Source organism: Anomaloglossus baeobatrachus, chromosome 8, assembly GCF_048569485.1.
Source record: "Anomaloglossus baeobatrachus isolate aAnoBae1 chromosome 8, aAnoBae1.hap1, whole genome shotgun sequence".
NCBI classification, from domain to species: Eukaryota; Metazoa; Chordata; class Amphibia; order Anura; family Aromobatidae; genus Anomaloglossus; species Anomaloglossus baeobatrachus.
In genome coordinates, this window is record NC_134360.1 from 207,705,468 (window position 1) to 207,732,474 (window position 27,007).

A 27,007-nucleotide genomic window follows, 5' to 3' on the forward strand; every position below is an offset into this window, starting at 1 on the left:
TGGGTAAGGCCCTGTGCGCACTAGGCGTTTTTACCCGCGGTTTTGCTGCAGAAATTTCTTGAGAAATGTTTGTAATCTTCCTGCAGACATTTCCCAGCAAAACCTATGGGGAAAAAAAAATAGCTGTGCGCACACTGCGTTTTTTTCTCAAGAAAATTCTTTCTGAAGATTTTCTTGAGAAAATTTCTTGAGAAAATGTGCATGTCACTTATTTTCTGCAGGTACCTGCAGAATACCCCCGGAATTTCACTCCATTCACTGTAATGTAATTGCAAAATACTGGGGGTATACCACAGGTAGCAAATGATGTGCGGTATACCCCCGGTATAGCCGCGATTTACCTGCGGTAATGTTCATCGCTGCCTGCGGTTTTGCAGGAAGTGATGTCATTATGACAGAAGAGGAAGCGGAGCAGAGTAAACACACACGTCACACTCCCTGGACGCCGCACAGAAGCACTTCCGTGTGACCTCCAGGTGCCCGTGCAGTCTGTGTCCCCCTGCAGTCCCGCGGCTGCCAGCACAGCAGTGTCAGTGTCTGCCCGCAGTGTCAGCAGCTTGTCAACCTGCAGTGCGTGCAGCCGCGGGGATGCCGAGCGCTGCTGTCAGGTTAGATGAGGTCATTACCTGCTGTGACGATCTCCTGCCTCCTGACGTCACCGCTGTCACTGCCGTCTATGCCCGCGGCCCGAGACTGTCACTAGTGGTGACGTCACGGGCTCTCGCGATACTGCTGAGAACGCGGCGGGCATAGAAGGCAGACAGCGCTAACATCAGCAGTGCAGGAGATCATCACAGCAGGTAATGATCTCATCTAACCTCCTGATGGCAGCGCTCGGCATCCCCTGCAGTGACCTGGGCTGACCTATTGATGTTCGCTCAGGTCACTGCACTGCTCTCCCAGCCAATGGGGAACATTCTGCTCTTCATTGACTGGGACAGTGACTATGGTATGGATGACGCCGGACTTGGATTTTATTATTCTTGTCAATAAATTGGTGAAAGAGGGAATGTGGGGAGTGTTTTTTCAAATAAAACGTTTTTTGTTGTCTATTTTTTATTTCTTACTGACTAGGTTGGTGATGTCTGGTATCTGATAGACGCGTGACATCACCAACCCCAGGGCCTGATGCCAAGTGACATTACACATCTGGCATCAACCCCATATATTACCCTGTTTGCCACCGCACCAGGGCAATGGGATGAGTTGGGGCGAAGCACCAGGATTGGCGCCTAATGGATGCGCCACTTCTGGGGCGGCTGCAGCCTGCTATTTTTAGGCTGGGGAGTGTCCAATAACAGTGGACCTCCCTAGTCTGAGAATATCAGACCCCAGCTGTCCGCTTTACCTTGGCTGGTGATCCAATTTGGGGGGGACCCCACGTTTTTTGTTTTAAATTATTTATTAAATGTAAAATAGCGTTGGGTGCCCTCTGTTTTGGATTACCAGCCAAGGTGAAGCTGCCAGCTGTGGTCTGCAGGCTGCAGCCGTCTGCTTTACCCTTACTGGCTACAAAAGATGGGGGGACCTTACGTCGGTTTTTTTTTAAATTATTTATTTATTTTTTGGCTAAATACAAGGCTAGGCACCCTTTAGTGCCACATGAAAGTCACTAAAGGGTGCCAGCTTAGAATATGCAGGGGGGTGGGACATTATATAGGTCTTTCTCATCTATCTATCTATTCATCTATCCATCTTTCCCTCTATCCATTATCTGTCTATCTATTATCTATATTATTTATTGCAGTTCAGCATAAAAAAACCGCAGGGACCAACCTGCGGAAAAACCACGGCAAAAACGCATGCGTTTTTTCCGCGGTTTTGGTGTGGTTTTTTACTGCAGGTGCGGTAATCTTCAACTCCCAGAAGTTTCTCAAGAAATTTTTTTGAGAAAAATCACTTTTCTAGTGCGCACATAGCCTAAAGCAGTTCCTTGAAACAGAATACACTGAAACAATGAAATGGCCGCCCAGAGTCCTGATCTAAACCCAATAGAAAACCTCTGGAAAATCCTTGGTGACAAAGTTATGGCCAAGAAACACACAACAGTCAAAGAACACTGGAAGAAGAGTGGACCAAAATCACACCCGAGCACTGTGAGAGACTAGTGATGTCCTGTGGCTGCAGATGTGCTGAAGTCATTCACAGCGACGGCCTGTACACGTCCTACTGATTGACTGTTGTTACCTTCATACCTTCAGAAAATGTAATTATGATCTTTCTCTGTGCTAGTCATTGCTGTTCTCTAATTATGATCATCACATTTTGGGCAAAATAAAGGTTTTGTGTTGATAAACTTTGGATCTTTGATAAAACACTGTTCTAGTGGCATGGTGCACCCCATATAAAAACACGTTCAAATGTTGATCAATGTAGATTACATTATATCTGAAAAAGCAAGTGATCATACATTGTTCTCTAATTTTGATTTCCAGTGTATGACGATTAAAGAAAAAAGGACTGATTGCTATCGATTCTGTATCTGATTTTCTTCAGTGTTCTGTATGTTAGGGGTTTTTTTTTTTACCATCTGTGACTTTCTTATATGCCAAAACATAAAACTGCAAAGCTTCTTCAACCTGTCACAGAGTTAAAAACAGATAGGACATAGGTGTCATCCGTGTCCTGTCTGTGATTTTCAAGAACCCATAGACTTGTATGGGTGATTTTAACCCACCGATCAATAACAGACATGTTTCTATGACATTTTTGACAAGAGTCTGCAAAAAAAAAAACTTGGACATGTGAATAATGCCATAGAGCATAATAGAAAAAGGAATTCAGATCCAGATGAGGAAATATGTGACCACGGGGATGAAGAAAAATAAAACTTCACATTTATTTCTTCTATAAAAATCCTTAAACAAATTTGGCAGTCATCATCACAATAAAACTACATGTACAGAAAAATCAAAGTATCAACGCGTTTCGGCTAACACATAGCCTTAATCATGATATAACAAATAAAAACAGAAATGCTCCATATATACTCGTATGTAGTCATGTGAGGGTCGGCTATCTGCTTCTAGTGCAATGTATCTTCCGGTTTCAATGAAAGGCCGAAATGCGTTGATGCTTTGATTTTTCTGTACACCCCGTGTAGTTTTATTGTGAGTGTGAGTGTTGGGGAAAACAAGGTGAGCTGATGCATTAGTGTGTGTTTTTGTTCATATACAGTTAGGTCCAGAAATATTTGGACAGTGACACAATTTTCGCGAGTTGGGCTCTGCATGCCACCACATTGGATTTGAAATGAAATCTCTACAACAGAATTCAAGTGCAGATTGTAACGTTTAATTTGAAGGTTTGAACAAAAATATCTGATAGAAATTGTAGGAATTGTACACATTTCTTTACAAACACTCCACATTTTAGGAGGTCAAAAGTAATTGGACAAATAAACCAAACCCAAACAAAATATTTTTATTTTCAATATTTTGTTGCGAATCCTTTGGAGGCAATCACTGCCTTAAGTCTGGAATCCATGGACATCACCAAACGCTGGGTTTCCTCCTTCTTAATGCTTTACAGCCGCAGCCTTCAGGTCTTGCTTGTTTGTGGGTCTTTCCGTCTTAAGTGTGGATTTGAGCAAGTGAAATGCATGCTCAATTGGGTTAAGATCTGGTGATTGACTTGGCCATTGCAGAATGTTCCACTTTTTTGCACTCATGAACTCCTGGGTAGCTTTGGCTGTATGCTTGGGTTCATTGTCCATCTGTACTATGAAGCGCCGTCCGATCAACTTTGCGGCATTTGGCTGAATCTGGGCTGAAAGTATATCCCGGTACACTTCAGAATTCATCCGGCTACTCTTGTCTGCTGTTATGTCATCAATAAACACAAGTGACCCAGTGCCATTGAAAGCCATGCATGCCCATGCCATCACGTTGCCTCCACCATGTTTTACAGAGGATGTGGTGTGCCTTGGATCATGTGCCGTTCCCTTTCTTCTCCAAACTTTTTTCTTCCCATCATTCTGGTACAGGTTGATCTTTGTCTCATCTGTCCATAGAATACTTTTCCAGAACTGAGCTGGCTTCATGAGGTGTTTTTCAGCAAATTTAACTCTGGCCTGTCTATTTGTGGAATTGATGAATGGTTTGCATCTAGATGTGAACCCTTTGTATTTACTTTCATGGAGTCTTCTCTTTACTGTTGACTTAGAGACAGATACACCTACTTCACTGAGAGTGTTCTGGACTTCAGTTGATGTTGTGAACGGGTTCTTCTTCACCAAAGAAAGTATGCGGCGATCATCCACCACTGTTGTCATCCGTGGACGCCCAGGCCTTTTTGAGTTCCCAAGCTCACCAGTCAATTCCTTTTTCCTCAGAATGTACCCGACTGTTGATTTTGCTACTCCAAGCATGTCTGCTATCTCTCTGATGGATTTTTTCTTTTTTTTCAGCCTCAGGATGTTTTGCTTCACCTCAATTGAGAGTTCCTTAGACCGCATGTTGTCTGGTCACAGAAACAGCTTCCAAATGCAAAACCACACACCTGTAATCAACCCCAGACCTTTTAACTACTTCATTGATTACAGGTTAACGAGGGAGACGCCTTCAGAGTTAATTGCAGCCCTTAGAGTCCCTTGTCCAATTACTTTTGGTCCCTTGAAAAAGAGGAGGCTATGCATTACAGAGCTATGATTCCTAAACCCTTTCTCCGATTTGGATGTGAAAACTCTCATATTGCAGCTGGGAGTGTGCACTTTCAGCCCATATTATATATATATAATTGTATTTCTGAACATGTTTTTGTAAACAGCTAAAATAACAAAACTTGTGTCACTGTCCAAATATTTCTGGACCTAACTGTATACTGTCACACTGTACTAAGGGAGACGCTGAAGTTACAAACCATGTAGCCTCAGAGTGCAGTTAGCAGGATAATCACCAGAGGGCAGTAGAGTAGTCCGTTAACCAGGTCAGCAGCAGGAGGTCTTGTCAATAGCACAGGGATAAGCAAATCGAGGTTAGGTGATAGCCGAGGGTCGGAAGCCGGGAAGTCATGTCTGCAACAGAGAGGAGAGACAAAGCCGAAGTTAGGAACGAGGATACAGGTCAGATGCCGGGAAGTCCGAGGACAAACAGGTCAGGACCTTGATAAGACAGACAGGGAAGGGTACACAGGAGCGAGTAGTCAGGGACCAAGACAGATGGACGAACGAGGAGCGTACGGGTCAGAGCAAAGTAGCTGGGAGGCAGGACAGATCAGATAACTCACCAGAGCCAGTAACACATGCTGCAGAGCATAAAGTATCACTGGCACTGAACTGGAGGTGCAGTACCAGGATATAGTGTCCCGGAAACCAGAGCGAGGCAAGGAGGAATTAACCCCTGATATGACCAGGCCGGAGCTGGGTGAAATAATCACAGCAGCTAATACAGACCTGGATCATGACATACAGCACAATAGGTACATGAGATGAAAATAATCTGGGGGGTTTCTGGGTGAAAATCAATATTTCTTTATACCCTCAATTGTTTGCAGGAGAAGCTTGAGAAACCTCCATCAGTTTGGGAGGTGGGTATTTGCATAGAAGAAAAACGGGTGAGGCTCTGATGGTAAAAACTGACACACGGACCAAACACTGATGGAAATCGGTCTCCATTCAGTGTGGATAAAGCAGGTGGCACATCCAAACCTCTGCTCTACTGAAAGTGTTTTTCCACTAGACGAAAAGAAAAAAGTTTCAACTTATCGTAATACTGTCCAAGGATAGTCCATGTAGGTGCGTGGAAAAGTTTCGGGTGGTGCTCCGAGGAAACAGCAGGATGAGGAAAAGGAACAAAATATCCAGCACCCGATGAAAGTCCAAAAGATTTTCTTTGTATTTAAAATTAAAAATTTATATATTGAAGAACAATTAGTTTAAATCCAAAATTGTGACATTAAAATTTTTGGAATCTAATTGTTCTTAAATAAATGGATTTTTAATTTTTAATAAAAAAAAGTATTTTTGGACTTTTCTCACGTGCTGGATTTTTTTTCTTTCTTTTGGTCATCCTGCTTTTTCCACTAGAGACTTTATATCTAGTTTTATATTCAGATTATAGAGCCATTGTGACATGGATCTTGAAGGGTTTGTGCCACGTTTGGAAGCTTTTATCCACAGAATACAAGATATCTTCCTGATAATGGGGCTGTAAAGATCCTCATCTGAATGGATGCACACATCCTCTCCATACATTCGCCATGGGAGTGCCAAAGACCAGCCTGGAGTAGTGCTCGGCTATCTCCGACATTCCCATTGAGAATAAATAGTGTCAAAATCAAAGCTATAAAGGTCCAGTCACACATAACGATATCGTTAACGAGTTCGTTACTACGTCATAGTTTCCAAATCGTTGTTAAATCTTTAGTGAGATATCACACAGTCATTTTCCCAATGACTTTAGTAACGATGCAGCGACCTGTATAATGATCTCGCTGGTCGTTGGGTCCCTGTCACACAGCAGCTATGTAACGATTCAGACCTCGAATAGGGGCGTAGTTTGACGCTGTGAGCCACGTAGGCGTGCATATGCGTCGCCTTTTCCACACCCCTCCGTTCCGATTGGTGGCCAATACTGCGTTCTGATTAGGCGGCCAGCCTAGAAGGCAACTTTGTGTCTCTTCTTCCTTTGTCCCTTTTTGAGCCTTGCTTTGAGGATAGAACGAAGAAAGAAAAATTCAGCTCACCCGTATATGTATCCGCTCAGTTCAGATGGGATGCAGGATGTCCACCGGACAGGCAGGTCCCTAGAGGCAATAGCAAGGAGAAAGGACGGGACTCGGCACCAATTCCAGGATAGGAAAAATATAAATCCAACGAAAAATATATAAAAGTGTAGAAACTTTATTCAACGATTAAAAATCCAAGAAAAACATCGGTTCCATGAAAACATCATGGCTTGACGCGTTTCGGACAGTTGGAATGTAGATAAGTCCTTAAGCATAAGCTTATGATTAAGGATTTATCTACATTCCAACTGTCCGAAACGCGTCAAGCCATGATGTTTTCATGGAACCGATATTTTCTTGGATTTTTAATCGTTGAATAAAGTTTCTACACTTTCATATATTTTTCGGTGGATTTATATTTTTCCTATCCTGGAATTGGTGCCGAGTCCCGTCCTTTCTCTTTGCTTTTGAGGATAGAACCTGCGACTCCACCCGGATTCATTCGTACTTTGTTCCCGGTTCCTTGCTTGCTTTTCGGATCGAAGCTGCATCTGCACCCGGATTCATCCCTCCTTCGTTCCCAAGTGTTTGCTTTGAGGATCGAAGCTGCGATTCCACAAGGATTACCTGTTCTTCACTGATAGACCTCAAAGCAAGGCTCAAAAAGCAACAAAGTATGAAGCGATACCCAATCAAAACGCAGTACTGTTCTCAGCGCCAACCAATCGGTGCAGAGGGCACCCGGAAAAGGTGACGCAACTACACGCCTATGTGTCACAATTTTAAGTTCTTATCTAGGTCGTTAACGAGATCGTTGACCGAGCCAAAAATGGCCCAGGACATTCAGCAATGACCAACGATCTCACAGCAGGGGGCGGATCGTTGGTACGTGTCAAACATAACGAGATCGCTGGTGAAGTCATTGTTTCGTCACAGAAATTGTGACGTAGCAACGATGTCGTTAGCGATCTCGTTATGTGTGAAGTGGCCTTAACATTTTTGATGTCTCCACACTGAATCTCTTGTAAATTACCTCTACTCTTATCACCTTCTGCCATTTTTTTTAGATGCAATGTCTGCGTTTCACACTGGAGGAGACATGTTGGACTATCTGCTGTCACAAGGAGAAATTACGTCCCTTGACGGACTCCTGGTCACCTGGTATCATGCGGCAAACAACAAGAGCGAGCTGCAGAAAGCACTGAAAAGTAATTTCTATTATTGATATCTGCTATTAGTGGTTTTCAGCTGAAAATATAGGCCACATTCATCAACATGGTCCAGCAGGGAAAATGTTGTTCCTTGTTCCTCATTTCAACCAGTCAGAAAGTGAAGTCTATATTTTGTTTATTTGCAGAGTTTTTCTATGAGTAACATATCCAATTGTATTAGTTTTGATAAATCATATCTGATATTTTATATGTTAAAAGGGAGCTCCACTTAACAAGAAGTTTGACTGGACTTTTTTGACTTTAATATTTTCAGGGATCTTCCATAGTTTAGGTTGGTGTGGTCTCCAACTTCTCATTCCATCTGCGGAAATAATGAATTTGGCAATGAACTCTCTACTCTGCTTCTTGCTAACTATGATAAGTTCATGAGACTCTCTTATGTTATGGGCACACCCATAACATGTTGTTATGGGTATGCCCTGCTCGGGGGACCCTCTGGCAAGCCTGGAACCAACAGGTCACAATGTCTTATTATGCACAGGTCTGCAGCTTGTGTTTAAATGTAACTACTTTCTTTTGGTACTGTAGGGGTTAAGGACTCATTCCTGTCTGCCTATACTTTGTAGCCTTGATCTTAGGTTCAGCTCCTTGTGATCACTCCCATTCATTATAAATGGTCACATCTCACCATCTGATGTCGGTTATAGAATCTTCATCTTTATGCTGTCGACTTTGGAAGGAGACAGTCTCTGGAAGAAGCTGAGGTGTCCTGAGAATTGCATCCGTGGTGTTAAGCTGCATTGGAGGAGTTTGGAGTGTTTTCCTTATTGTGTCTATTTTCCCTCTGTCTGTCTCCCTTCCCTTGTGTTATATTATTGAAGTGGTGAGACTAGTGCTCTCGCCGGCCTTCTCATTAGCCTGGGTTTAGTTAAAAGCAAGCTAGGGCCTGGGCACGTGATCGGCGATGGATTAAAGGACCCATATAGGGATGTTAATGAGTGCAAGGAACAGCCTCATGTGAGTGTAGGAGGTGACCCCGCTCCCCTCTCCCTAGTGCCAGGGCCCACCATTGTATCATGTTCCCATTGTACCCTGTGTGTTGCGTCACTTTTCTGAGGGTTCCCTTGTACCTGGCAGAACCTCGGTAGTCACTGAAAGATATTTCTCCACCAAATGTACAGTATAAGTCAAGTTTCGGAGATTCCACAATAGGGCTTTGCATAACTCGTCTCCATTTATAGGCTACACCCTTTCCCACCCCATGAATATTAATTTGGACAGCAAGTTATCAATTCATAATTTGCTTTTTTTGTAAGTCACCTTTTCTTTTATTCTCTTGTGGTATTGGTTGACTTTTTTTTTAACCAATTTCTTCAAATTGGTGCACATGGTTAATGAATTTTGCGCAAAAGCAAAAATGCTCTGTACATTTGTTTTTTACGTTTGTTGCACTTTTTGAGCGCAAAAAGTTATATGTACCACTAAAATTTCACAAAAATTATAAGTACATAACGTCTCCAGGGAGGGACTGGAGCGCACTTGCACAAAAATTTTGCTAATTTTTAAAAATTGATGAAGCAGCCGAATACATCTGGAAATGCCAATCCTTGCCCACAAAGGAAACCCCAAAAAAATGCAAAAACATCAAAAGATTTGGCACGGTGGCCAAGACCATACTGCAGTTTAACCAGACAGATTCCACTCAGAACAGGCCTCGCCATGGTCAACCAAAAAAGTTGAGTTCACGTGCTCAGCATCATATCCAGAGGTTGTCTTTTCAACATAGATGTATGAGTTGGCTAATAATCTACGGTCTCGTAGAAGCCTTCTGGAAAAGTCCAGAAGATTTCACATTTTTGTAGGACCTTCCCAGACATTCCAGATGAGTTGGCCAGTATGGTATATCTCCTAATGTTAGAATATCAAACTTTAGACTGAAAAAAGGGAATGCTGGATTAGTTTCTGTCCTCAGTGGGACTAATAATCTCTGGCCCACAAATATACTAAAGGGGTTGTCCACTACTTTTACATTGATGGCCTATCCTTAGGACAGGTCATCAATGTCTGATCGGCTGGGGTCCGACACCCCACACCTCCGCTGATCAGCTGGTCTCGGTGGTGGAAGCTAGCTGCCGGATATGCTCAGTTCCGACGCTGCTCCATATTCTGATAGCGGCCAATGCTGGGTACTGCACATCCGCCTCCTTTTGATTAGAAAGGGAGACGGATGTGCAGTACCCAGCCGCGGCCACTATCAGAAGAAGGAGCAGTGCTGGAAATGAGCATTTCTTGCTGCCACTGCCCTGATTGAAGACAGCTGATCAGCAGGGGTGCGAGGTGTCAGACCCCGGCCGATCAGACATTGATGACCTATCCTAAGGATAGGCCGTCAATGTAAAAGAAGTGAACAACCCCTTAAAATGTGAGAAATAGCTATACTGATGCAGAGGTAGCAGGTGGATGGGGGCCCTTAGTACATCACAGACCCCAAAGGACACTGCCACAACCTTGTATTCTAAATGGTACATGGTAGATGGAGGGGGGGGGGCTGTGCCACTCTGGAAATAGGTACCAAGTTTAATATTTGCACCCATTACTAATTTTTAGGTTCTGTTCTCTGTACTATCTTCACCATATACTCACATAGGAGGACAATGCGTGACATGAGCACTGCGCAGTTTAATCTTTTTATCCAGATCTTTTATTCACTGTAACCGAATATCAATGGGAAAAGGTGATCGAGGAAAGGTCAAGATTAGGATGTGATGTGATATGTAGTTGTTCTGCTATGGATCACTATCCGGTGACCTGCTTTTGCCTTTCTAGTTATTTTAACCCTTCAGGTGCTTTAACCATCTACAGGTATTTTAGATACTATTATTTGCCCAGTGCAGTGTAGTTCATGTGCAACGAGCTGTTTGTCTTGATGACAAGAGAATTTATTGGGCATGAAGTCTCTATTTTAGTCTAAGGAAACAGTTTTGTATAAGAGACATTCTTGATAGTAAGTTCTCTATATTCTTGCAATCACACAATATTCATAATCACGGTATTTCTTGATGTATTTTACATATAAAGGTGGTGTTACACACAGCGACAACGACGTTGCTGCTACGTCACCATTTTCTGTGACGTTGCAGCGACGTCCCGTCGCTGTGTGTGACATCCAGCAACGAGCTGGCCCCTGCTGTGAGGTCGCCGGTCGTTGCTGAATGTCCAGCTTCATTTTTTGGTCGTCGCTCTCCCGCTGTGACGCACACATCGCTGTGTGTGACAGCGAGAGAGCGACGAAATGAAGCGAGCAGGGAGCAGGAGCCGGCATCTGGTAGCTGCGGTAAGCTGTAACCAAGGTAAACATCGGGTAACCAAGGGAAGCCCTTTCCCTGGTTACCCGATATTTACCTTCGTTACCAGCCTCCGCCGCTCTCACGCTGCCAGTGCCGGCTCCTGCTCTCTGCACATGTAGCTGCAGTACACATCGTGTAATTAACCCGATGTGTACTGTAGCTAGGAGAGCAAGGAGCCAGTGCTCAGTGTGCGCGGCTCCCTGCTCTCTGCACATGTTGCAGAACAGCGACGCGTGTCGTTATGATCGCTGCTTCGGCTGCTGTGTTTGACAGCTAAGCAGCGATCATAACAGCGACTTACAAGGTCGCTGCATTACAGGCTGAATTATAAACCAAAATTGTGATCACAGTTCTAATGGCCAACGCTGAAAACAGTCAACAAGCTTATTTTCAGACACATCCTAACTAGTGATGAGCAGACTTGCAGATAACCGGGACCGGCAGGTCTGTGTTATCTGTTTTTTTAAATCCGGTTCCGTGTCGGATTGCGGTCCCCATACAAGTCTATGGGGACCAGAATTCTGCCATTAAAAATGTTGATAGAAGGGATAGGGGATAGGAGCAAGCACGCTATACTTAATGAGGCCCAGGGTCAGCTGTACACTGCTTCCATGCTGCGCATTCACTTCCGTGGCCAATAATTTACCTTCATTTCATATGCACTGCTTTCCACACCCACCGGCGTCTGTGCTTGGTTGCAGCCAGACGCGCCACCGTGCTGAATGACAGTGTGTCGGACGCTTCCTATCACAGGCACTGTCTGCGGGTCAGTATCGTACAGTAAAAATAAATAAATTTGGCGTAGGTTCCCCCCATATTATGATACCCAGCACATATAAAGCATACAGCTACAGTCTGCAGCCCCCAGCAATGCTCCTTTCTTGGCTGTGTATCATAATAAGAGGAACCATTTGTGGCACTTTTTTTTTTTTAAATTATTTAAATAGTTTTAAAAAAGGGCGTGCTGTCCCTCTCAATTTTGATACCCAGTCATGATAAAGCCCAACAGCTGGGAGCTGGAATTCTCAGTCTGGGGAGTCCCATGGTTATTGGGACCCCCCAGGGTTGAGAATAGCGGCCTACAACCGCCCAGGAATTGTCGCATCCATTATATACAACAATCAAGGTGCTTTACCTGGTTCTTCCCAATTGCCCTAGTGTGGTGGCAATCGGGGTAAGAGGGGTCATCGACAGTGCACAACTGTCATCAAGCCCAAAATTTTACAGTCCAGGTCTGCCCATCACTAATCCTAACCACTTAGCTTAGCTCGTATAATGTTATATGATATGTGACTACTGGACAGTCATGGGGCTGGATCATACAAATCACTATGAGACATTGTGTTAAGCGGGCTTTACACACTGCGATATCGGTCCCGATATCGCTAGTGTGGGTACCCGCCCCCATCTGTTGTGCGACATGGGCAAATCGCTGCTCGTGCCGCACAACATCGCCCAGACCCGTCACACTACTTACCTGCCCGGCGACGTCGCTGTGACCGGTGAACCGCCTCCTTTCTAAGGGGGTGGTTCGTTCAGCGTCACAGCGACGTCACAGCTGCGTCACTGAACCGCCGCCCAATAGAAGAGGAGGGGCGGAGATGAGCGGGACGTAACATCCCGCCCACCTCCTTCCTTCCGCATAGCGGCCGGGAGGCAGGTAAGGAGAGCTTCCTCGTTCCTGCGGCGTCACACATAGCGATGTGTGCTGCCGAAGGAACGAGGAACAACTTCGTTACTGCTGCAGTAACGATATTTGAGAATGGACCCCCATGTCACCTATGAGCGATTTTGCATGCTTTTGCGACGATGCAAAATCGCTCATAGGTGTCACACGCAACGGCATCGCTAATGACTTGCCCACCCCAGGGCTATGGGACACCCGGTGCCGGGCCGGACTAGTCCGGGGGTCGTCAGTGGTGGCGGGGCCCGACTCCGTGACCCTGGCGGGAGTCAATTAAATATGGCTTCAGTGGGGGTGATTAAAGTTTATAATCTTCGTGACGCCACCTGTGGTTTGCGGCTATTAAGCCGCCGCTGCTGTATGAGGCCTCCGGGGCTGGTGGAATGGCAGCTTGGATGGTCCTGCTCCCCACAGGTGGAGCGGTGCCCCGGGGACACTGTTGGTGCTTGTAAGTGTCTATGCAGTGATGGAATGGTGCAGGCAGAATAACGGAGACAACACCAGGGGGTGCAATTTCAAGATGTTTACTCACTGGTCCTGGGCTGCAGCACACTGGTGCCTTCGGACTGCTGGAACCCACTGTCAGGGACCTCTGCCGATCCTGGGTAGATCCTGGAATGAAAGCCGATGCACCCCTCTATGTGTTCCTTCCTTCAGCTGACTCCTTAAGCCTTGCCCTTGTTGGCTGAACCTGGCTCGGCCTCCACTACAGCCTCCGGGCCAGGGGTTTGCCTGTCGGTAATTTACCCCCTTTCCAGAGGTTCTGCTGTGGGCTGTGGCCCGGGGAGTTTGCAACTTTCCCTGGGCCTCGGTTTTTACTTTTGGAGATGACTTTTCCTCCTCCGGTTTCTAGGGACCGTCCCCTGCGTGCAGCTTGATCCCTCCACCGATGTTCCTGTGGAACAGGCCACGAGCCTGAAAGCTATCTGTGGCCCTGGGATCCCTTCTTTTCTCTACTTGGTGTCACCTGGACCCTCTGAGTCCCAGGGTCTTCACCAGGAAGCGTCACTTTCTTCTCTTGCTCCTGGCTGACTAGAGCACTTCTCTCAGCTCTCTCCTCTGCCTCCCGCAGAACTCCTTCTTTCTCCTTCCTCTCTCTCAGACTCAACTCACTCTTCAACTTGACCTTCCTTGACAACTCTTAGGCCTTGTGCGCACTAGGCGTTTTTGCTGCGTTTTTAGCGGCGTTTTTTACCGCGTTTTTGTGCTGAAAACGCAGTGACATTGCTTCCCCAGCAATGTCTATGGGTTTTCATAAGTGCTGTCCGCACACAGCGTTTTTTTGTAGCTGCGTTTTTGTGGTGACCACAAAAATGCAGCATGTCAATTATTTCTGCGTTTTTCACCCATTGAGTTCAATGAGATGTTCAACAACGCAATGAAAAACGCATATAGCCGCGTTTCTATGACTAAAACGCAGCTATAAACGCAAGGGGTGGGTACTACAGTGACGTGTACAGGAAGAGGATTCCTTCTGTTGGTAAACACAGAAGCATGAATCCTCCCGGTACCGTCACCGCTGCGTCCACAACCCGCCCGGTGCCATGTCAGCTCCGTGCGGCGCCATGTCTGGGCAGGAGGTGGAGGCAGCGGCGAAAACCAAAGTGAACAGTAGAAAAAAAAAAAAATGTCATACTCACCTGTCTGCAGGGTCCCGGTGCCATGTCCGCTCCCAGCCCCTGTCTCGGTACCGCCGCTCTGGCTGTGTGCAGTCTCCCCGGGGCACGTACGAAGCTTGCAGGACCTGGCGGTGGATCACCTGATGCAGTCACCTGACGCATCAGCTGATCGTAGTCTCGCGGTGTCGCCGGCTTTTTCGCGCCCGGCCGACTATCAGCTGATCCTGCCGTCAGGGGACTTCATCAGCTGATTACCGGCAGCTCCTGCAGCGATGGGACAGGATCAGACTCCCGTCCGATCGATCGCTCCAGGAGCTGCCGCCGGTAATCAGCACATAAGGGAGTATGTATTTATTTATTTTTTTTTTTTTCTACTGATGCATCATCTGATTGTATAATCGGCTTTTATACAATCAGCTGATGTGTCTTGTGATTCACGTAGTTTAACCTGACACATCATCTGATCGCTTTGCCTTCCAGCAAACCGGTCAGATGATATTGGACCCGGATTGGACGGCGTGGGACCCTAACCCAGGATTACTGCGGAGGGGGGTTCTTTATTTCAATAAAGATGGAGTCACTAATTGTGTTGTGTTTTATTTCTAATAAAAATATTTTTCTGTGTGTTGTGTTTTTTTTATCATTACTAGAAATTCATGGTGGCCATGTCTAATATTGGCGTGACACCATGAATTTCGGGCTTAGGGCTAGCTGATAATATACAGCTAGCCCTAACTCCATTATTACCCAGCTAGCCACCCGGCATCAGGGCAGCTGGAAGAGTTGGATACAGCGCCAGAAGATGGCGCTTCTATGAAAGCGCCATTTTCTGGGGTGGCTGCGGACTGCAATTCGCAGTGGGGGTGCCCAGAAAGCTTGGGCACCCTGCACTGTGGATTCCAATCCCCAGCTGCCTAGTTGTACCCGGCTGGACTCAAAAATTAGGCGAAGCTCACGTCATTTTTTTTTTTTTTAATTATTTCATGAAATTCATGAAATAATTAAAAAAAAAAGGGCTTCCCTATATTTTTGGTTCCCAGCCGGGTACAAATAGGCAGCTGGGGGTTGGGGGCAGCCCGTACCTGCCTGCTGTACCTGGCTAGCATACAAAAATATGGCGAAGCCCATGTCATTTTTTTTTTTGGGGCAAAAAACTGCATACAATCCTGGATGGAGGATGCTGAGCCTTGTAGTTCTGCAGCTGCTGTCTGCTCTCCTGCATACACTAGTGAATGGAGGATGCTGAGCCTTGTAGTTCTGCAGCTGCTGTCTGCTCTCCTGCATACACTAGTGAATGGAGGATGCTGAGCCTTGTAGTTCTGCAGCTGCTGTCTGCTCTCCTGCATACACTAGTTCTGCAGCTGTCTGCTCTCCTGCATATAATGAACATTTTGAAGAAGGAAATGACATCAGACCTTTTTTTTTTTTTTCATCAACAATCTTTAATGGCATTGTGCACTGATTAAAAACGCAGTGAGCAAAAACGCAGCAAAAAACGCACAAAATCGCAGCAAAAACACATGCGTTTTTGTCGCGTTTTTTAGCCACGGGTGCGTTTTTTGAGACAAAAACGCACATAAAAACGCAGCGTGAAAAAAACGCCTAGTGTGCACATACCCTTACCCTTGGCTGGCTCCTCCCACCCACCCAGTTGCTAAGCTACCACCCTATGGGAGCAGGGATGGGCCTGCCACTGTCCCTGGTCCCTATGTGCACCTAACAATGGGTGTAGTGTGAATTTGCCTGTGGACCGGCGTTCACTCCTTTCCTTACCCAGGATGGGACATCACACCGCTGGATGGGGTGCAATGTTCCTGTGGCGACGGAAGCCTCAGGGGCGCCACACTAATGCGGCCGGATGTGCGTCACCAATTCCGTGACCCCAACGACTTCGCATTAGCGATGTCGTAGCGTGTAAAGCCCCCTTTAGGAACGAATGTTGGGAGATTACAGCTCTGAAGGCTGCAGTATTATTACTTTAGCTCTGTACTATAAAACAAAACTACTCATGTGGCAATCTCTAGGAATATTCACTAGATCTTCTGCTGACTTTATCTTTAATTTTCAGTTGTCTCTGAGTGAGTGTGTGAAGACTAGCTGCTGTCATCCATACACAGCACACACAGACATAAGGGATTCCTTTCTCGTCTGTCTCTCATGTTCAGAATCAGCAGCATGGAGAACATTAGCCAGCAGCACTACTGAGCATTGTAGCTGTGAAGCCACCATTGAGTGTGATACCACATTCACTAGAAAGAAGCTGAATGGCTCTGTGTGTATCTGCCTCTCTCTGTTACTCGGATTCTCCATCCACAATACTCTGTAGACTTCAATAGGCAACTGAAATCTGACACCTCAGTGAGCAAAAAGGATTTTAGAAGATTTCTCTGATAAAACATTTAAAAAGTTTTGGGGTTTTTTTGTTGTTTTTTTTTTTTTTAATTTGCTTGTACTTTCGATGTATGCAATATTTATTAAAATTAATGAACATTTAAAGTGAACCTGTCAGGTGCAATATACACCCTGAACCACAAGCAGTTCTGGGAACATATTGCTAATCCCTGCCTAACAGTCTCTGTATCTAATAGCATAGATAAAGAGATTGTTAGGTAACGTATTTCTAAAGATCCTTTATGATATGCTAATGAGGTCATGGACTAGTCGCAAGGGCGATAGTTCTTGTGCTCATTCAGTCTTCTAAGCATGGTAGCGCGTCCCCAGGGGCATGCTAACATGTTATTCAATGCAGCAGCATCATCATCATTATTAGTGCCGCGCGTACCTGTATTTGCTGTGACCGCGAATCTGAATGCTCGGCACTTTCGGTCATGCGCAGTATGAAGCTGGGTGTACGTGTCCCGCCTTCAGAAAGGTCTAGTGCGCATGACCAGAAGTGCCGGGACTTCAGATCAGTGGTCACAGCGTCACCACTGGTGATTTAATTGCTGCATTGAATAGCATGGTAGCATGTCCCTGTGGGTGTGCTTACATGCTAAGAGGGCGGAATGAGCACAAGAACTAACGCCCTTGTGACTAGTCCCCGCGCTCATTAGCATATCATAAAGGATCTATAGAAATAAATTTTTCTAAAGATCTCTTTATCTATGCTACTAGATACAGGGACGGTTAGGCAGGGATTAGCAATATGTACCCAGAAATGCTTGTGGTTCTGGGTGCATATTGCACCTGACAGGTTCCCTTTAAGTTATGCTACTAATCTAAATGAGGCCATTCTTGTAATTTTAGCAGTTCTAATAATATTGCTTATCTATAGTTATTTTTTCCGATAATCTGCTGACATAATATAATACTACCATAAAGAACCCACATAATACCGTTGTTAGGGTGAACTCTTAATCAGAGATCACTTGTTGCCTACTGCCTGGCCTAATTGGTGTGGATCGCGCCCAACGTGGGGCCAGCATAAGAGTTCACCCTAACACCGTCACATAGTGCTCAACATAATATCCTATGTCCAAGCATTATTCTCCTAAAGAGCCCACAGATTACTGCCATGTTCTATAGTAAATACATTTCCAGTATACTGCCACTACTAAATATTTGGTGGCTCTAGTGTTTATATTTTGTGTGGTTCATATTCTAAAAATTGGGGTAGTTGCCAGGACTCCTTAAAACTATCTCTGAATGTACATGTTCCATACTTCTATAACTCCTGGGAGGATTATCACATGGTGACTGTATGATTCCACAGGCGGTGTCATGGTCTTAGAAGCAGACGTCAATGTGGAAGGACAAGGAACCCCAAATGAGACAGATATTCCGATTATGGCTCACCCACCCGTGGTATATAGTGACAACACCCTACAAGACTGGTTGGATACTGTTCTTAAGTCTTCACAAGGTAATAAATAATTCTGTCTGGACAAAGAACATATTAAAAAAGCAGGTTTTTGCTCTTATTTCATTTCCACTGCTCCCCTGAGAACTCTGCCTGATAATAGAATATCCAAAAGAGTTGGCTAATAGTCTGCGGTCACGCAGAAGCCTCCTGGAATAGTCCAGAAGATTTTATTTTTATTTTTTTACAATCTGCAATATCAGGCCTTTTTATTTAGTGATCATTTTTATGGGCTTTACTAAGTGGGTGTGGCTTACATGGTAATTATGCAAAGCAGCCTAAAGACACGCCCCTGAGGATCCTGTGAGCCACACATTTTAGTTGAAGACTGTAAAATTTAGCGCTAAGTAAAATCAGGAACAAATATCCAGAACCTTATGTGGTATTGTAAAAAAAAAAAACAAAAACCAGAATTATCTTGGAAGCAACAGGAATAAAGCTTGTCATTTGATGAAAGGGCCTTGTTAAGCCAAGATCCACTACACAAAATATTTTGGACTCCAATAACAAAATGTTCTATTAGGCCTCATTCATACATATGTTTTTTTTTTCTTGTATATGAAAAAACAGATTTTTATCAGTATTTTTTCAGTGTGTTAGTTTTTGTCATCATTTCTTTTTGTATCAAATGTGAACACTGACGTGAAAAATGAATGTCTGAACAAGCCCAAATGCTGTATGGGCTTCAGGGCTGAAGAAAGCTCTGTATCGGGGTGTAGTACATACTGGAACCCTCAACAATTAGCTCTAATCTGTGAAAAAACACAGGTTAAAAGCGCCACCATTGGGTAAAATAGGGCATTACACAGTGTCCCATAAAATCGTTGAGGCACTGATGTTGCTGGATTTGATAGAAGCCCCATATGGCTCCAAAACAGACAGTCTAAAAGTTTGGTCTTTTGGAGGACTTTATCAAGATTGGGGTTTCATATGTGTCATGAAGATTAAAGAAAAAGCAGGGAACAGGGGCTCCTAGACTGGCCCACAGGCTAGAGGACCCTAGCTATCTCTGATCTCAGAGCTATATCTGAAGGTGAGGATGTCTGAGCCGCCAACCTGACCCTGCACCTGACCAGCCCTGATATTATACCCCCTTCCTCCCTACCCTTGGGGCGGGCTGGCACAGGAATAAAATCAACAGAAATAGACAAACAGGGGAAACCAAAACTGTGTCTCACAGCACGCTCACACAAAGGTATAAAACAATAAAAGGTAAGGAGGAAAATAAGAGCAGGGAGGAAACAACAAGATAACAAGAGAATTTCACAACTCCTCCAAGCACTATGCAATATAATCACTAGCAGGACCGGGACACAACAGCACATACCAAAACAGCAATAAACTACAGTAGGCATGAGAGGACAGATTCCACCATCTTAAATTGAAAGGGAGCCAATGTGATAGGCTTACAACAACAACAACTGCTGTCAGAGGTTACAGGCAGGGTAGCAGGGTAGAGAATTTGCACCAAAATTGACTTTTGTACCAAATTTTGCACCAAATTGCGAATTTTTGACAACAGGAAAACTGGACTGGAGAGATTTAAAAAAATCCCCCTTTTGTAACGAGGCCATTTTCTTCCATTTTAAGGCTTTGCTTGGTATTGCAGACACAATACCATGAACAGCCCATGATCGAGAGTTCTGCTTGTTTGGAAGAAAGTAGCCATGTTTTGTGTGCCCGATATATAATCTGATGTGACAAAAAGCAGCGGTTAAGTAAATGCAATGAAAATGCACTCTGTCCATATGAAGACCTCTTCCGTGTATTTGTCTCATGCATATCCATGTTTTTGGTTTATCCCGTGTAGGAATCAAGTTGGATTTCAAGAATATCAAAGCTGTTGGGCCATCACTAGACATATTACTTGCTAAGTCTTCCAAAACTCCTATAAACCGTCCCGTGTGGCTAAATGCAGATATCGTGGCTGGTCCCAATGTCAATCATGAAATAGGAGTAAATGCGACACAGTCAGTATCTGGTGATGTATTTATACTAGAATTTTAAATACTAAGCTCCACTTCACCCCGCGGGCATTGTCTTGTGCTGCAGCTCGGCTTTATTTGAGATGCAGTACCAGACACAGCTTGTGGGCAACAGTGGCGCTATTTCTTGAAGAAAGCTAACTTTTCTAATCCTTTACAACCCTTATAATCTATAATTACAGGTTTCTAAACCTCATCCAAGAAAGGTTCCCCGATATCACCATCTCTCCCGGCTGGGTGACATTATACTTGCCACCTATCATCTCCAATAGGACTTACTCCAAAGAAATGATTGACAAGATGTACAATCTAGTAAAAGATCTGCCCCAAAGAATCACTTTCCCGGCTCGTGCTGTCCTCACTCGCTCGGCTTGGCAGAATTTCTACTGGCTCCTGAAGCAATCAGATAGGTAAGCAGATACCCTGAGGCCAAAGAAGCATATACATAAAGTGTATGTACTACGGATCAAGATGGAAACCACATGCTAGAACCCAGGTATTACACAGCTAAAACCATACATAAACCATAGCATATGTGATTACAGACACTATATAAAGAAAAGTATAGGACCACATGTCTTAATCATTGAATTCAGGTTTCTCTTTTCCATTTCCGCCAGTGCATAACCTCCAACCCCTCACCACCTGTGTATAACATCTCGGCCCCCTCGGTGTATAATATCTGGCTCCATTGTCCCCGATGTATAACATCCAGCCTCTCACCCCAATGTATAATCTCCGGCCCCTCGCCCCTGATGTATAACATCCGGCCACTCGCCGCGATATATAAAATCCATCCCCTCACCTTCTATGTATAAAATCCGGCCCCTCACCCCGGGTATATAACATCCGGCCCCTCGCCCCGATGCATAACATCCAGTCCCCCACCTCAGTATATAACATTCGGCCCCCCACCCCAGTGTATAACATCCAGCCCTCCGCTACTGGTGTATAACATCGGGCCCCTCACCCCGGGTGTATAACATCCGGCCCCTCACCCCGGGTGTATAACATCCGGCCCCTCACCCCGGGTGTATAACATCCGGCCCTTCAACCCCGATGCATAACATCCAGCCCCTCGTCCCCCGATGCATAACATCCAGCCCCTCATCCCCAGTGTATAACATCTGGCTCCTCGACCCCGATGCATAACAACCAGCCCCTCGTCCCCCGCGTATAACATCTGGCCCCTCGTCCTCAATGTATCACATCCGGCCCCTTGCCCCCGGTGTATAACATCCAACCACACCCCCGTGGTAACATCCAGCCCCCCACTCCGATGTATAACATCTGACCCCTCACCCCCAGTGCATAACATTCCGCCACTGGTGTATAACATCTGGCCCCTCACCCCGGGTGTATAACATCTGGCCCCTCACCCCGGGTGTATAACATCCGGCCCCTCACCCCGGGTGTATAACATCCGGCCCCTCACCCCGGGTATATAACATCCAGCCCCTCACCCTGGGTATATAACATCCAGCCCCTCTACCCCGATGCATAACATCCAACCACTCGTCCCCCGTGTATAACATCTGGCCCCTCGTCCTCGATGTATCACATCCGACCCCTTGCCCCCGGTGTATAACATCCAGCCCCCCACTCCGATGTATAACATCTGACCCCTCACCCCCAGTGCATAACATCCAGCTCTCCGCCACCAGTGTATAACATTTGGCCCCTCATCCCCCGGTGTAAACATTTGGCCCCCTGCCCTCGGTGTATAACATCTGGCACCTCAACCTGTTCTAAACCTGCGTTCATTTGCACTAACTGGTTAAAAGAGTGAAATGACTGCATCCAGAGATCTTGAAAATCGCTAATGAATTGGTATTGGTATGACCATCTCATAATATGGTATAATATTAATGTGGTACATCATTTCATTTTTATATAGGAACTGAATTTTTTACCAAAATAAAAGATTTATTTAGCATTATATTTGATTTTATAAAAAAAAATAATTCTGAGCTCGCCTTGATGTGAACACTGTGCACTGTATAAGTTTCACATCTGTGCACGGTTACGCAACACATCAGTGATAATATCAGTCTGATAACGGTGTTAATATTATCTCCACAGGTACAGCCTGACTTTATGGCAGGGGAGTTCAGACCCACTAAAACTGGACGACCTTTTGTTCATCCGAGATAACAGTAGGCCTGAGGAAATCTACTATGACATTTATGATCCGCTGCTATCAGAATTTAAACAAATAGCATGTAAGTTATCAACCTGGTGACAAGACTATCCTCCTACAATAACAACAGGGTGCAGACCATGGAATGGTGCTAGGGTATACAGAATACATAAATAATTGTCCAAATTAACAGAAAAAATATTACCCCTCTTCCATCATTTCCGCTAGGATTATTAAAAGATTAATTTTATTAGGCATCATTTAAGGTGAATGTGATATACCCCACAATTACTAAAAAGGAACATGCAGGCAAAATCCCTAATGTGTAGACTCTCCTCCAATACTGTTGTCTAATTCAGAGCACTATTGCTATATTCTCCTATTGCTGCAATAGTCATGTGTGGGACAACACCCACAATTGGGCGGATACGATCATGGCGCTGTTGAGGTCATGCACAGCACTGACCTCACCAGCGTCATGCTCGTACCCACCCATTATCTCGCGCTTGCGCATTTAGCTCACCGGCGCGAGCGAGGGCAGCTGTTTTCTGCTCTGGCCGCGATATGGCAGAGCGAACTGCGCCTGCGCGAGCAGACCTAACTGCACAGGCGCGAGATTTGAAAATGCGCCAAGGAGGATGATGGAGGGCGTCCTCCCGTCAATCAAGGAAGGAGGACGGCGATCATTGGCAGGAGGGGGGATAAAGGAGCAGAAAATGAGCCCGCCCATCTGGCCAACCAAGGTAATTAGCATACCTAACGGCCAAGTTTTATAAAGTTATTTTTGGGGTTTGGAGGGTGAGTCAGGGCCTAGGTGCACCTTCATAGAATGCAGCCCAGGAGCTGCAGAAGGGGATTCTTTTAGTTTAATAGGTAAAAATCTGGTGACCGGTTCCCTTTAAAAAACGAAACACACAAGTTGAGTTACATGTTTCATTAATAATCTGGCTTCATCAGGGGTACAAAGTTATAAGCTTCTGTATCCATGATGAAGCCAAATAAGTGGTGAAACAAAAAATAAGTTGCTTTTTTTGTTTGTTTTAGATACTTAGTGAAAGTAATAGTTAAATAATGTTAGTATATGGTGGAACAAGAGTAAAAAATGTTTATTTAGACAGTTGCAACAATTACGTTTTTCATCCACAATCATTGTAGTGTCAAAATCTGTAGAAAGCTACGAGGCTGGGGAGCGGTGGGCTCCTGCAGATGGAATACACAGATCCTTATGATACTATATGTGAATTTTACTTGTGTTTATTTTTTAAGTGAATTCCAACAGGAAGAAGCTGTTCTATTCCGGGGTCAGTCTTCGGCTGTACTTTCATCCCGATGATGATGATGGAATTTCAGTGAAATGGTTTGATGCTGAGGAAAATGTCTCCACTGTACAGAATCTTTTATCAAGTAAGAAAAGTATCTCTAGTCATGGAGAACCACAATGTTCAGAATAACCAAAATAAAGCTTATTTCTCCTATGCGATTGTCTAAAATGTGCATTTTCAATCATCAGTAAATTTTATTCACTGACAGAAAGCAGAGATTAAAACAAAACATAGCACTAATTCCATCCCGCAAAGGATACGCTTTATTTTATTTTCATGGTACCAGATAACCTCCTTTAAGTACCCATATCTGTGATTTACTCACTTCCTGTGTCCATAGGCAGATGTCACTGGCTATTATTGTGCAATAATTTGCTTACGTGGGTAATTCCGGCCTCAGCTGATGCAATTTATTAATGTTGGTTAATGGCTGGTATGTGTAAATCAAAAAGATTCTGTCTTTAAAGGGAATCGGTGAGCAGGACAGACTATTTGATGGAGCTACATGCGCATATAAAGATAAGTTTAGCAATACCTTTACATGGTCAGTCTCCTTTTACTGAAAAATTGGCTTTTGAACGGATATGCAATTGAGGATGAAGGGCTTTGGTAGTTCTGAAGCCTCTGTCACTCCAGCTCTAGTCTCCACCCAGCAGCACCTCCTCCTGCGTGACGGACATGCTCTTGCTGTGTGACTTCAAACAAAAGGTCCATCAGTCAAGCACAGGAGGAGGTGGTTCTGGGCAGGGAATAGAGCTGGAGTGACAGAGGCTTCAGATCTACCATAGCCCTTCTTCCTAGTTTGCATATAAATTTATAAGCTGATTTCTCAGTAACGGAGGAGAGGACTGGTCGTGTAAATGTATTGATAAACGTCTTTGAATAGATGCCCATGTAAATAGTTTGGGGTGTGAAATTCTGACGTCAGATTAGTGTTTAGTGTAAGTAAAGAGGGAATATGGCCGTGTACATCATAAAATTACAAATTCTTGTATACCTGTAAAATCCAAAAGTGATTTATTAGTACAACGAAAACCTGATTGGAAAGTTTATGCAAATGAGCCTGTAAGTGCATTGAGGGTGGGTAAATAGGCTAGCTGCTGTAGATGGCTCACCCCCAATTCACTTTGAGGCTCATTTGCATACACTTTTTCCACATTGAGAAGTGAGCAGGGCAGGTGTCATCTTCTATGATACTTGCTGATCTCGGAAGCACCTTGTAAGTCATCGTATAACTGATTTATTGTAATAAATGGGACAGGTGTCCAAAAGCTGCAAATTGAAAACGCGCCTGCTGGTATCTGTAGAAGTAACATCTACCCTGCTCACTTCTCAAAGTGAAAGTGAGTAGAGTGGAATAAACCCTTTAAAGGGAATTTGTCACCAGGCATTTGTTCCCTCATCTGAGAGCAGCATAATGTAGAGACAGAGACCCTGATTCCAGCGATGTGTCACTTACTGAGCTGTTTGCTGTCGTTTTGACAAAATCAATATTTTCTCTGCTACAGATCTAGATGTTATACAGAGGTCATGAATATTGCGGACTACCTGCAGCATGCCAAGTAGTCCTGTAATGATAATCTCCTGCTGATTAACAGTGATATCAAAACTACACTAAGCAGCTCAGTAAGTGACACATCATTGGAATCAGGATCACTGCCCCTATGTTATGCTGCTCTCAGATGAGGTGTTAAAAACCTGGTGACAGATTCCTTTTAAGAGTAGCCAAAAGCTTGTTGTAGAAATTTGATTTGAAGAAATTCAGGCTTAGAGTATTTTCTTTAGGGCTCCTTTCCACTTGCGAGTGATTCGCGGGTATCTCGCTTTGCATTATCCGGGACGTCCTGCTTCTTTCCCGACAGGAGCGGGTCAGCTGCATGTATTTCTATGCAACGGAGACGCTCCCGTCGGGAAAGAGGCAGGCCGTCCCGGGTAATGCAATGCGAGATACGCGTGAGTCTCTCGCAAGTGGAAAAAAGCCCTACGTTGAAGACTAGATTTTGCGTTTCCGAACATGTACAAGATTCTCCACCCAATTGAGTTTATAGGAAGATTGGTTCATCAGATCATTAAGTTGATATATAACAGTTGGGAAACTGTTGGATTATTTATAGAATCTTCTGTCCTCCACTACAGGTAATTTTGGGATGCTCACGCTCCAGGTCGAAGTCCAATCAAACAGTTCTCTTACCCCAATGGTTATCTTTGCTACATCATCATCGGCATTTCCACTGGAAGATCTTCTCAAGTTGGTCACTGACAGCAATAATCCATGGGGAGTTTTCCTTAAACCAAAAGACCACCTCTCACTAAACGAGACACTCAATGTCCTGAAGAAACTAGATGACCAGAAGCTCCTATATCTTCCAGTGTGGGTTGGCATGGATGTGTCTTATAAAAGTTTTAGTACACCAGGGTATATCCATGGTGAAGACTTCATTGGTAGCATCAACGATATCTTTTCCGCTGTTACGATTGTACCTAGTTGGCCGCAAGAACGGTTGGACAAAGGTTACACAGAGATAATGGTGGAGGACATGCTTCATCTCTGTAATGGCGTCATGCAGGAGGTCTCATTCCAACTGCAGGCAGTTTCCTTGGGTAAAGCCTGGCTGAGCACAATAAATCTGCAGAGGTTCTCCCCTATGTATACTCTTATTGTAGAACACACGACTGAACAAGGAGCATTCATGGATGGGTATCATGGACTGATGGCCCTCAGAACCCACACGGAAAATGGTGTCTATTACAAACTACCACCGGAGTACCGCTATAAGCTCATGACAAGTATCTACAGTACGTAGAGCAAAGTCACTTAAGGACCGCGTGCAGATCACTTGAATTACAGAAATTTCTTTGGTTAATTTCAGCACAAAGAAGGGAATTTTGTTTACTTACCGTAAATTCCTTTTCTTCTAGCTCCAATTGGGAGACCCAGACAATTGGGTGTATAGCTTCTGCCTCCGGAGGCCACACAAAGTATTACACTTAAAAGTGTAAAGCCCCTCCCCTCCTGCCTATACACCCCCCGTGCATCACGGGCTCCTCAGTTTTGGTGCAAAAGCAAGAAGGAGTAAAAGTTATGAATTGGTTTAAAGTAAATTCAATCCGAAGGAATTTCGGAGAACTGAAACCATTCAACATGAACAACATGTGTACACAAAGAACAACAGCCCGAAGGGAACAGGGGCGGGTGCTGGGTCTCCCAATTGG

General features: G+C 44.7%; 1 protein-coding gene across 1 annotated transcript in view; it reads left to right on the forward strand.

The window, feature by feature from the left end:
* FAM151A (family with sequence similarity 151 member A) overlaps positions 1–26,725 on the forward strand; it is a 30,180-nt gene extending 3,455 nt beyond the window's left edge. The window contains exons 2-8 of the mRNA XM_075321068.1: positions 7,734–7,874; positions 18,201–18,350; positions 20,158–20,317; positions 20,515–20,742; positions 22,415–22,554; positions 23,739–23,876; positions 25,931–26,725. Of these exons, the coding sequence (XP_075177183.1) occupies positions 7,734–7,874; positions 18,201–18,350; positions 20,158–20,317; positions 20,515–20,742; positions 22,415–22,554; positions 23,739–23,876; positions 25,931–26,598 (1,625 nt within the window). The 3' untranslated portion in view covers positions 26,599–26,725. The remainder of the gene's footprint in view (positions 1–7,733; positions 7,875–18,200; positions 18,351–20,157; positions 20,318–20,514; positions 20,743–22,414; positions 22,555–23,738; positions 23,877–25,930) is intronic.
* Positions 26,726–27,007: the final 282 nt, after the last annotated feature.